The 13,611-nt window shown below is 36.4% G+C and overlaps 2 protein-coding genes across 2 annotated transcripts in view; both read right to left on the bottom strand.

Annotated features, from left to right (window-relative positions):
• Positions 1–13,611, bottom strand: part of mRpL28 (mitochondrial ribosomal protein L28) — a 37,730-nt gene that overhangs the window by 19,077 nt on the left and 5,042 nt on the right. The window contains exon 2 of the mRNA XM_089089950.1: positions 7,192–7,450. Coding sequence (XP_088946076.1) covers positions 7,192–7,450 — 259 coding nt within the window. The remainder of the gene's footprint in view (positions 1–7,191; positions 7,451–13,611) is intronic.
• On the bottom strand, positions 4,214–5,897 carry Tpr2 (Tetratricopeptide repeat protein 2). The gene is given in 1 exon segment (XM_089088642.1): positions 4,214–5,897. A coding segment is annotated over 1 exon segment (1,650 nt). The 5' UTR covers positions 5,864–5,897.

Here is a 13,611-nt window from a genome sequence, read left to right as displayed (position 1 = left end):
TTTAAATGTGGAAGATAAAGAAAAAAAAAAAAATTATTTTTATTTTCATTATAATAATATGTAAAATATTTATATTGTGACTAAAACCTATGAAAAAATTTATTAATATCAAGAGGATTTTTTTCAAGTTCCTCCAACCTACCAGCAGGAATTTCTACAAAACTTAACTCATCCATAATCCAACTTACTTACTTAAAGCTCTTGCTCGGCAGCGTCGCCAGCGTAGAGGGAACCAGTCGTCAGCGCCGTCAGTCTTCTCCAGAGTGGTCGGTTCAGGGCGAGGGTTGTCACTTCAGCCAGGTTGTTGTTTCTGGAGGCGAGCCGATCACGGATGACGTCCGCCCATCTGGTGCGTGGTCTTCCCCTAGGACGCCTCCAGCCGTTTGCAGCTGGGTCAAAATCGAAGATGAGCCGGATGGGTGTTTGGGCAGGCAGACGGAGCAGATGACCATACCAACGCAGCGAGCGAGACTCAAGTTGCTCGGACAGGGGTGGGAGTTTGAAGGACCTGAGGATTTCCGAATTTCGTACCCCGTCGGGCCATCGGGAGCGTTCGATTTTTCGGAGGTGTTTCGTCTGGATGGCATCTACCTTCAGCGTCTGTGTCTGAGTCAGCGACCAAGTCTCAGCAGAATAGAGCATAACGCTGGCAACCGAAGCAGAATATATTCGTGCTATTGTGAGACGGCTGATCTGGGGTATATGGAAGACTTTTTTTAGAAGGCGACCGAAGATAGAGTTTGCTTTTGCCGCTCTTGCTGATATTTCGGCATCTAGGCTTCCGTTTGAGCAGACAATTGAACCAAGGTAGGTAAACTGCTTGACTACCACTACAGTCTGGCCACAAATTTCCACAGATGACAGGGGGTTGGACTATGTTTTCTCAACGGGCATTATCTTGGTCTTCGACCAATTTATTTTCAGACCGAATTTCTCAGCGGCAGAGGCCAGTGTTTCCAGTGTAGTTTTGAGGTCACTAATGTTTTCGCATATTAGCGCCACGTCGTCGGCAAAGTCGACGTCTGAAAGAACTCTTCCAGCAAAGCCTATGCCAAATGACTGCACCTGCTGTGTTTTATTCAGGATGTGGTCTATTACACAGTTAAAGAGCTCAGGTGCAGCGGCACATCTTTGCCGGACACCATTTTTAATTTTGAAATATGCAGAAGGCCGTCCATTTACGATCACCGCACTTTCAGTGTTATTATACAGCTCTTTGAGGAGACGGACGATTTTCGTGGGAGACGGACGATTTTCCATAATCCAAACTCAACAAAAATTTCGCATCGCATCTCCGTGAGCCGATATAAATAAAATAAAAAAAAGAAAGAAAAAAAAAAATAAAAGGCAACAAAAATTTCGAAAATAAAAAATAAGAACAAAAAAGTAATACATAAACAATATTTGACATCATACTCATTCTAACCATTATCCTTATCATCACACGAAGGCGAGCGCAATTTAATCACGGATACCTGAGCTAAATCACAACTAACTACAATCATAAATCCACTCAAACATACTAAAAAACCACTTTAATCCACTTCCGATACATTTTTTATGCATTTGACTTATACGACATTACACCATTTAAGCTTCACTTTTTGCTCATTCTCAATCAAGCATAATACAGGTGGGACGACTGGGGGGATCCAAGCACTGACTCCCTTTTCTCTCAATTCTTTCTGTTTGATTTTCAGGGAGTTACGAATGTCACGAACACCTTTTGTCACATCATCTGTTATATAGACATAGGGAGATTCACTTCCGGCTACTCTTCTGAACGGTTTTTCACGCAATTTCTTCGCAGTTTCCCTGACGGATACAGAATTTGTCCTTATCATCCTTGAGCTGGATTTTGATAAATCGATCCGTAAACTCAAGTAGTTCAAATTGGGTATTAATCCCAAGATGTTGGGAAAGTAAGGCGTTAACATACTCCTTAGCTTTTGACTTAGATTCACCTTTAATGTTCCATAGAATAATATTCCTTCTTCTATCCATGTTTTCTACCACAAAGACTCTCGTAGCTAACTCACCAAAACCGGGTTCCTTTACAATTTGTTTACGTAGTGCCGATATTTCCTGCTTAATACTAGATAACTCATTTTCGTGGGTCACTTTTGCTAATTCCAAATCTTCAACACGAGACGTTAGGGACGCTAAACTAGACTTATGTCACTGATTTCCCTTTTTATTTCCGAAATATCATTCTTAGTTTCTTCGACGATTGCAAGGATTTTATCCAGCTTTGAAACATTATCAGTCAATTCCGTGGACCCTCTAGACTCGTCCAAATCGTTTTGTCTTGATCGCTTTCCGCTTTTCTTAACCATATTGGTATCCAATAATGTTTATAATTTTCAAATAGCTCGATAAACGAACGCCTAAGATATTTCACTAGTCACTTCACTTGTCATCTTATAAAATATATTTTTGTATTGTTCTCTATCTAATAATGTTTATAATTTTCAAATTGATCGATAAGCGAATGCCCAAGATAATTCACTGCAAATTCTACACAGCGCTTGCACAGGGGATGTTACTAATACAGATTCATTGAATGAACTGAATCCGAATTGAAGAGTCACCGATGTATATTTTGGAGGTTTATATTTCTACTAAGCTTCAAACTTTTTCAAACTTTTTGCGATTTCTACTAAGCTTCGAACTTTTGGTTTTCTTTTTTAAGGTTTTTGAGTTGTTGTAATTGTACCATGAACAAAATGCGATATATTTAAAATACCAAAGTTCCTTCTTTTTAAAGATAATTCCGTCGAAACTAGCAAGTTATCATTACAAACAGTAGTTACATCAAAGAAGCCAACTTTAAAAGCCTAGTAGCTATAATCAATAAAAATTATCCTAGCTTCCAATGAACTCTGAAGTTGAATAACAGTTGAATTACAATTTTATTTCCATAAGCACACCTGCATCCAAGAAGGGCAATGGGATTCACCCACTTCCTTCCATTGAATGGTCCAATGGACATCCTTATGGGGAAAACGAAACTACTGGCGTACAGAGTCCCTTTTTTACCATCCCCTAAAGATAACCCTGCCCCCTTCCAACAAAGCTCACAGCAGTGAGCATTTATGTCTTTAACGAGGAGCGCCCGTTCACACAAATATGGGGAGGGATAATGTGCATTCTAAAGAATGACATAATTCTATTTCTGTTAGATTAATCTTTCCTAGGCTTTCTTACAATTTATTAAAAAAGGAACAGGAATGCAACTTGTTTGCTCAGCCCAAGTTGGCAACACATCGGGCTTCGTTTTGTAATTTAGCTTTGCCTTTGAAATTTAGATCAAATCTCTCTTCTATTTATTGAAAATGCTCTAATTGCATATGCAAAAAAGGAGAATAATACATGAATAATTTCCGACAGAAAAAGTGCAGGTCTTTGTACATTATAATCTTTCAATGACGCTAAATTGTAGTCCATGTAAATAACCATTACCCAAGTATGAGCTAACCGAAATAATCTTCAAAAGAACAGCCTATTTATGAAATCAAACTCAAAGGATATTTACCCCTTAATTTCTTTTTATTTAAAACTATTTTTTATTGCGACCTTCACATATTATGTAAACTGCAACTCAACGAAACTTAAAGCTCCGTCTATAACATTTAAAGTCATTCTTAATCAATCCCTCTATCAAGCATGTACCATGGTCCGAGTTAGACCCCCCCCCATATAAAATATTACAAAACACACACACGTTCCTTATTTTAAGATGACTGTGATATTACTCATCAATACAAACTTCATTTAAAAGCTTTTATCCTTGGCAAATTTTAAACTCACGGGTAAAATTGAGCAGGATTCATACTCGGATTTTTTATTTTTTTTTTTTTTTTTTAAAGAAAGGATAATTTCGTGGTTGAGGAGTTGAGTTAGCGCACTTTTAAAGCCTAGTTAACGGTGAATATTGGGAAAACCTTGGCTCTAAACCCATGGCAACTGGGGTCCTAAACTCTACCCTTACATGTATAGTTTTAATTCTGGATAAAAAATAGATCAAATAAAAAGTAACTCTTTATCAAAGATTAATGTCACTGTATCCCATGTTGATACATCATAAAAATTGCACATGAGAAGGAGCTGCAAATGATAGGTGGATAAGTATCTGAGCTTCTTTACTCAAGAATCGCCTTTACGTGCATCGGCAAGAAAGTTTATTTGCTTTTTATTTAGATGCACTACTTTTTCAATCACACTGAGTTCTTTTTAAACAACATGAAATAAAAATGAAATCCGGCAAACCAAAACATGACTGGAAGTTAAATTCACTTTGATTAATTCCACCACCTCCACCGAAGTGAAATCCACCAAACGGACTTGGACCATTTCCAAAGAAAGCATTGAACATTTGCGGATCAAATTCAGCAAGTCCCTCATCATCTAGGTCTTGACCTCTATCATAGCGGGCTTTCTTCTTGGGATCAGAGAGTACTGTATACGCTTCTCCAAGATCTTTGAAATTCCTTTCGTGTTCTTTTCGCTCTTCTTCTGTTGCCGAAGAATGTCGGTCAGGATGATGAACAAGCGCTCGTTTCCTGTATGCCTTTTTGATTTCATCGTCGTTGGCATTCTTATCAACTCCAAGGATTTTGTAGTAATCTTTTCGCTTGGACCTTTTCAATGCTATTTTCGCCTCTTGCAACAGTCTTCGCGTTTCTCTATTTGCATTTTTTTCTAGCTTCATACAAGCTTCATAATCTCTGACACATTCTTCATGTTTTTCAAGACTTCCATAGAATTTTGCTCTTAAGAGCAATGCTTTGATATAACCATCATTCAATTTCAGAGCCGCGGAACAATCGTCAACTGTCTGGGAGTGATTTCCAAGCTTGGAATTGACAAGAGCTCTATTGTAATATACTTTAGAATTGGTCAGCTTATTAACTGGGTCGATCGCAAGTGTTTCTGTATAGATGGTGAGAGCTTCTTTTAATTTGCCTTGTTTAAATGCTACATTTCGTTCCTCCTTCTTCGTCTTTAGCTGCTTTACTTTCCTTTAAGTTTCTCTGGCTTTGGCATAATCGGGTGCTAACCGAAGTACTTGTTGGAAATGAGAAAAGGCCAAATCAATATTATCCTGGTAATATAAACACATTCCACGGACCAGCAATGAGTCAACATCTGTACTATCTGACCTTAGTATGTCATTAACGATTTCCTCAGCTTCCTGATATCGTCCAAGATGCATCAACGACTCGGCTTTCTTTACTTTATATCTTCGGCAAAACACAGCTATATCCAAGGCTCTTTCAGAACAATACAAAGCCTTTCGATAGTCTTGAACTTCAACAGCTCTATTCAAATCTTTGTCTATTTTATTGAGGGTGTCAATGGTTCTCAGTTCAGCGCCAATAGTAGTATTTGTAGGTTCTAGTTCCTTAGTTTTGTCGAAAGCGCTTTTTGCAGCGGCTACATCACCCATCGCCAAGAAACATTTTCCCATTCTCAGATGGCCCTTGGCAAAAGACGGCTCACATTTGACACTTTCTCTGGCATCTTGCAGCGCCTGTGAATACATTCCCAACATGATATAACAAGCAGCGCGATTGCCATAATAGGCAGCACACGGATACAACTCAATGGCTTTGGCGTAACAGCCAAGAGCCCTTCTATAATCCTTTTGCTTGTAGTATTTATTTCCTTCATCCTTCTTATCCTCCGCGAGCTCTTCAGAACTTGGAGTGATTTCAACTATATCATCTGCATTATCTAGATCATTATCTTCAGTATCTGTTATTTCTATAACTTCAAATTCTTCAGAAGGGATTATGACAATGTCGTTTTCATCATCTAAATTGACTTCCTCAATAATATCCGGCCCATTTGAAGCATCCATTTTAATTCTTTTATGGCTTGGGTTCTCAATTTTTGTAATTAACCAATATAGAATCTAGGCTTTATATGAATTGTACTAATTTCCTATCCTGATAAATAGCCTTGGCCTACTTACTGGAACGTAAGAAGAATTTCTATCGCTACATAATCCCTTGCTAAAATGTACAAAAATATTTTTGCACTTACCCGTTTTTTGGTCTTTACGCAATTTAATATAAATTTCTCCATCCATGACAATCTTCAATTTTTCCACATAAGTGTGACAAGTGTGACAACGTCATTGCCATACTGATGTATATAAAAATGACATCACTCACATAATTTTTTTCTTCTAAAATTAAGGCTCTTAATGAATTTTCTCAAACTTCTGACCTATCTAGATCGTTTATTTAGGCCAGAATATCACAGGATGCTAATTTTCACGATAAAATCTGCACCAAATCATCAATGCATCAAATCATCACAATTCACAACATCTACTTGGATATTCAGATCTTGGCCAAACTTGGTGAGAAGTAAAAGTAAGAGTCACCGGTGTATATTTGGAGGTTTATATTTGATCTGACCTTGGGGGGAGGAGGGGTCACTAAATTATTTTCGTCAGAGAATCTCTAAAAAGGGGTTGTCACTGAGATGAAAATGCATAACTGAAGTATTTGCAGACAATTTCACGACATATATTCATGAAACAGTAGGTGCTCAGGGACTCTTTGGCCTATTAGGAAAAGGGGGTCAAAAATCCCAACAGCTGCCATTCGCGTCCCAAATCTTCAGCAGTGAGTGGCCTCATAATCAGTCTTACAGAAGTGAGAATAGATCCTATTAGGGTAACTATACAAGAAGTTTAAGACAAACATTAAAATTTCCATTTCTCAATTCAAGGACAGAGATAAGGACCAATGGGGGAGAGATAAGGGGGGAGGGGCTTGAGATTAATTTTCCAGGGGCACCAATTCACGTAAGTGAAGAAGGAGGTCTTTTTCCAGTATTTTGAATGAAGACACTAAAAAGACATTTCTTAAAATTTAGGAAATAATTGCCCCCTTACTCTTCCTTCCCCAATTGGCGCCGGGGCATTTGTCCCCTCTAGATTTTAAAATATATCTTTTCGAGTAATTCTAGTGAAAATAAATTAAAAAAACACATTTCCGCCCCCTCCCCTGATTCTAAACAAAAAATTTTTCTCAGCTTCATTTAAAATAAAATAAAATGAATAAAAATCCTTTCCTTACCCCCCACATTTTTGTGAATTGGTGTTCCTGTACAAGGAGCGAGAGACTACACTAAGACACACCTTACCTGTAATAATGCCTCAAGGATACAACTTACCTGTAAAATGTAGTTATCAAAGCCATAATGTTCATCCACAAGCTCCAAAAACCGCAGAGTACATGTGACTTCATATCTTTTGTCCAATATTTCACTATACACAACCCGCTTATACAGAGTTGGAACCCAAAAATGAGAGAATCTTCGGACTTTTGGGTGACGCTTTTTGAAGCCCTGAATAATACCTTCACCGCCCCATAAGCCTTCGTGGAACTCCTTTGGATACTTCAATGGAATTGGGACATTGACAATTTTTTGACTGAAAATGATGAATATGAAACAGATGAATAAATAAGAAAACACTTCAATAAAAGCAACAACACTTCGGGTTTTCCAAGTGGACTTGGCCACCAGCTAAGTAAATAGCTTCAACAAGATTTTCTAAATTACAATAGGAAATAATTAAAATAGTGGCTAGATTTTTATTCCATAGGGGCCAGATTTTTATTCCATAGGGGCCAGATTTTTATTCCAGGGGGCTAGCTATCATTCCATGGTTTTGTATATTTGATGCAATTAATAGTTCTATTTTGAAGGAATTAACCACAATATTTCCCTAAATATTATTTGCACATGAAGAGAGGAGGGGGACCTTCCTTCTAGTATTTGTCCAAGGGACACCCCTCCATAGAAAAGATTAGAGTTAGTGGTATGAAATGTAGGTGTTCTGTGTGCTAACCTCCCACATCTTAAAAAAAAACTGATTTTCACTAAAAAACTTCAATTTGTAAATAAAACTTCTTTTTCAAGTCTTATTTTGAAATATTTCCCCTGAGATATGTTGGAATAAACCTTCTGGCTTGATTGCGCTGCCACTCTGGTAAAAGCTTCTACACTAAGAGTCTTGCCACTAACATCAGATAAATTTGAAAATCTTGTTTTGAGGAATGGATTATAATTTACCCAAGTATTTATTTCAAATAGCCCTTGTGATATCCAATTTTAAAGTTAAACTTTGAATAGCTAGGAACTCCTTAGTGGCAGCATATAACAACTATCTGGTAAGTATCTTCTATACTAAAATTCTTGGCAACTGTTCAATTCTGAACATTTGATATATCTGAATTTTAGATTCCAAGTTTTAACCCTTCTTTCAGGGATTCATTAAAAATTAGATATTTAAGACGTACCCATATAAAAATAATAATTGCCTAATAATGGGTTCCCCCAGGGCCTAACCTCTGCACAACAAGAATGAAGAGGATTTTTAGTGTATATTTCTTCTTCTTCATCAGGGAACCGGGCCACAGGCACAAAAAATTGGTTCTTTCGCCTCTATAACGATCTGGCTGTGACGCTGGTGCCTATTTATGGGTCAAACCGCTAACGTATATTTGGCATCACTTACTGTAAAAAAAAGAAATTTAATAAATTAGTCTCTTTTTTAGTATTTAAACGATCCCTCTAAAAAAAATGTTTATCCTCATGGGATAAAAGGCAAGATTTTAGAATTGAATTGAACGTTTTAGGGATTTTTTCCTTGGAGCAGAGAAACTTGAGAACTCTAGTTTTCTAACATTGGAGATGGCAATCAAAGAAAAACTGTGTATTTGCCCTCATACAAGGGCAAATAAAGGGCATTGATGACAAAAAAGGAGTTTTCTCTCAAAGAAAAGAGAATGCATCTACTGGTTTCGACTTGTTTCTATTATTTGTCTGATTATATTGCTTCTACTGAGGTTCATAGAAGACCTTAGGGTTCAGGAGACAGCTCTGACAGCTTTTAGACCTGCAACTTCATTGTGTTCAACATCTTTATGGCTTGGAATGTGTTGGAGATATAGTAAATTATCAACGCTGTAAATTGGGAGTCAATTAGGAAAATGATACTTTCAGGCATGTTGTAGAAATTTATAACCACCTAAGGCAATGCGGATGGCATGAAAAGAGACCACATGAATCGTAAATAAAATAGAAGATTCATATGGGAGGGAAGAAAAAAGGTTACAGCTCAGATAAAGGACAAATGCAGCTGCACCAGGTTACTCATCTTGTACAGACCATTTAGGGTAGTACTTAAGCATTTGTTTTCCAAAAATAATCTGAACCCATCGGGTTGACATTGTAGAGCTACTTTTATTCGCTGGAATAAGGTGGGGTGATTTACGAGTGGGCGTTTCAACAAAGGAATTGCCTTCATTTATTTGTTGGTTTCAACTAAACCTCTGATAAGAAGATATTCGTGGATGAGCAAGCGTTGGGACAAACTGTTTTAATTGCAAAAGTATACGCTTATACTATACATGTTTGAACCGTTGAGAAATAATTATTCATTTGACAGGAAGCTCCTTCTCTAGGGGGCATTAATCCAGATATCTCTCTCAATTTAGCCAAAATTTGGAATTTTATAGAGCTTCAGGGATGCTGAATAAGGGTGGAGAGCAATTGAAGAAAAACTATATATACTATTCAATCCAGATTATGAGAACATTTCGTAGACTTATTATAGTCTTCTGATGGCTTCCCCATTTTGTTCCAGCTAGTCTTTTTAGTATGGCTAGTCCCTGAAAAATACTAGTTTTCAAAAGAGCTAATTTGCTCATACCATAATTGTTCATGAGTCAACCAGAGGCCAAGCAGCTTCACTGTTCTACAATATGGGATGTGACTAGAGAGCATTTTAATTGGTATAGAGAGACTCCTTCTTCGATTAGTCAAATAATCTTATTAATTTTGCTGAATGGGATGGGGAGATCAAATATAAAAGAAAATATATAAATTAAAACTACATCTTGTTGGATGAATCTTTTAAGCAGGTATCAATGTCCCCACTCCCCATACTTCTTTAATATCAGATCGTCAGCATAAAGGCCACTGAGTGCGATAAAATAAGTTACGTTCCATTGGGTTGAAGTGGCCCCCCTAGCTTAGTGGATGTCACCCTGGAGTTGTAACCGATCAAATAATAATTTAAAAAATTAAGGAGGGCATCGTGTAGCATTTCAGGCGATTCACAAATCCACATAATTTAAATACCATCAGTGTTTAGTGAAGACTCAATATTGAGTGATTTAAGTGATGTATTAAATTCATCTTTTAAAAAAAGCTTCAAGACACCTATACATAGAAATGTGAGGTGGGTTACAAAATGGTGGGAGTGTGTTATTAGAACCAAGGTGCTGTTTTTTTTTTTTTTTTTTTTTTTTTTTTTTTTTTTTATCAATAAAGAGATTTACTTTCTTACGATCAATGCCAACTGGGGAGACATCGAAGAAGATATGATATTTGCAATAATCAACTACCCCCAAGCAGTTAATGAGCTGACGGATGAAATGATAAACCTCTAGCAACAGGATCTTGAAGTTAGGACTTTCACCGGAAGTATTACAAGCAGTCCTTTTTCATACAGACCTTGCTGCAGCACATGACAGTTTACAGCAGATAGGTGTTGATGAGGAAAAATTCTTTTGAAATATCTTGCCAGCTTTCTTTTTGCCTGAACAGCAAGCTCCCCTATCTGCCAATGCTTAGAGCCCTTGCGGCCTATAGGCTTCACTTTTAGTGTTAGGTAAGACAAGTTAGCTGCATGTTACCAGATAGTCTTCAGGTTATGTTCAATGATATCAACATTAGAATCTAGCAGAAAAATAAAAAATTAAAATCCAATTTTTACTGGATTCCCCAGAGCAGGGTCAGTTCCCTTTACAGTTGATAAAAGGTTGGCAAACGGGGATTAGGAAGGATAAGTTGATTCTTGTATGGATGTAAGAGGAGCCATATGATCTGATTGCAGTTCGGAAATATTTACAATCTGGACTTCGGCATAATATATGAAGAACCAAATTGCAAATCAACGATTGAAAAGGAAATGAAAATCATACAGAAATATCCCTGAACATTCAAGATGAAACCATATCTTAGGAATTCGAACAGGTTCATATTAATAATGGCAATGTTATTGGCAGTGAAGGCTTGCTCCTTTATGCTTGAGATGATAAGGAAAATGGGTTTATCCTGGGCATCCCGAGTGGAGATGTTGTGTAAGCTTTCAGTTGATTCAAGGGATTGGCTGCACTCCTTTCCTTTGACCAGTCTGAAAACTATCATACAGATGGGTACCGGTTAGGGAAATTGGGGTCTCTGGTCCGCTCTCATGAGGAGGCTGATGGTGTTATGATAGAAGAGGTTAAGGAAAATATTCCAAAACGAGCTCTACAAGACACTATAAGAAGACACTCCTTTATGCTTGAGGTGACGAGGAAAATGGGTTTGTTCTGGGCATCTTTAGTGGGGATGTTGTGGAAGTTTTAAGTTGATTCACGGGGTCGGTTGCGTTTCTGTTTAAATTGACCAGTCTGAAAATCCTCATTGAGCTGTGTACCAGCTTGGGAATTCTGGATCTCTGGGACAGATATCATAGTATCATTAAAGCAGTCTTCTACAGCGTTCAACACTTCATCAGTTAAATTCATTCTTTGTATCTGCATCCCATTAGGACGGGTGACCCCCTCCCATGAGGGAGTTGGTGGTCATATGAAACATCCGGTTAAGGAAAACATTCCAAAACAAGCTCTACAAGACACTAGAATTAACGGACAAAGCAATGTAAATCCCCCCCCCCCCCGAAGAGGATAAGCGTTCTTTTCTTCTTTAAATCAGAAAAAAGGATATGAATAACATAGATACATTTACATCATTAGGCTTCAATACCAAAATAGTTTTTCTATATGTTAATAACAATGTTCCAAAAATACAGGAGTTGGCTTTTGTGAAATTCAAAAATTTATGAGCCATGTACAACATGAATCGATGCTGAGCAGAAAAATTGGTTCCATGTGGCAACGGTTTTCAAAGAAGAACATGGTGCAACCTCATGTGCCCAAAAGTGGCAGATTACTGATGAACAATGAGCTTGCTTAGAATAGGTGAAATGTTTATTCGATTTCTCAAATTCGTTTTATGTATTTATATTGTTTCTATTTCTCAACCGAAACAAATTTTGCTGGAAGGGAACAAAAGTTACCCTTCTTCCCCGCCCTTAAAAACGGAAAGTAAAAGAAAAATGCAGAAACAACACAGCCCCTTTCCCTACTTGAAAAATAATGACCCCTCTAAGCACTTGACTATGCTTTTAAGGGTGATATATATCAAATTCGCAATTTTTAGTCAAATAAAAATTCTAACCTACAAATGTTGAAGCCTTTGGACATCTTTGAGGAGAGTAACAACCCTACATTTATTTGTGATAATTTATGTTCATTTTAATCCATCATTTATCTATAATAGTCTTTATTCGTTTTAAACTGACGTAAAATCAAACATAAGCATTATATTTACCAACTTCCTTTCAAAAGTTTAGAACTAAATTTGTTTATAATACAATCAAATGAGTATTTTCACTGTTCAAGATAAAAAAAAAGTCACAACTTCAATGTGGGTGGGTTGGAGAGGTTGCTAGCCCTCAATCATATATAGTAATGATTTATACTCATTTACGTAACATCGAATGAATGAATGCCTAATATGTAAATGAATGTAAATAAAAGCTTATAATCTTTATTCCTTTGCTTTAAGAAGTAAACTAAAATTGGAAATTCCTGTGTAGACACGCAAGAATCCATAGTATTTCTCAAGTCAATGAAGAACGATTAAAAAAATCTAGCATACTGGATAAAGCATAATGTCAAAAATGAAAAAAAATAATAAATATTTCAAAATTATTTTCAAATATTGAAATATTTGAAAATTAGAAAAAATTGTAAGTGTCTATAAACATTTTTAATTGAAAATTTATATATATTTCTAATTGAAATTAATTGAAAATATTTTTAACTGAAAATTTAGAAATATTTGAAAACTTAAATACTTGAAATATAGAAAAACATTAAAAACTTAAATGAAATATTAATTTGAAATAGAAATATTTAAAATTAGACCTTATAAAGGAACTCATATTTTGTACCAAAAAACAACGTAGAACTTAAGTTTCTAAAGCTATGCCTTACCTTTTAGATACCGTACTCGTTAAAGTCAATCTTTTGGAATATTGTAGAACTTTAACATTTAAATTACAGCCTTATGGGGAAAAAGTTTTTTTAGGTGGGGGGGATAAAATACAAACTTTAACTTAATCACTAATTAATGAAACTTCATATATATTAATTACACGAAAAATCCCTTCTTTGAACTTATGCATACAGTATATGCTGTTAATATACTGACAAACGCTTTTATACAATTTATAGCATAACTGAAGTTGCCAGATGACTGAATTTGCCATAATTGAAGTTGCCAACTTCATAACATGAAGTTGCCAGAAACTGATCCTTTGATAACCAGCAATTTCAAAATGTTTGAACTGAAAGTGTTAATGTTTAAGACAAATGCCAAAAATTAAGCCCTTAAATTGTGAGGTGTTTGAAAAAGACTGTCAAACTTTTTCTCATATTGCCCTTGTGGTATATCATTTGTTCCTGAACC

Source organism: Artemia sp. Qi Xiang Cuo, chromosome 5 (genome assembly GCF_049724085.1).
Source record: "Artemia sp. Qi Xiang Cuo chromosome 5, ASM4972408v1, whole genome shotgun sequence".
Taxonomy (NCBI): domain Eukaryota; kingdom Metazoa; phylum Arthropoda; class Branchiopoda; order Anostraca; family Artemiidae; genus Artemia; species Artemia sp. Qi Xiang Cuo.
This window is presented reverse-complemented; position numbering and strand designations above follow the sequence as displayed.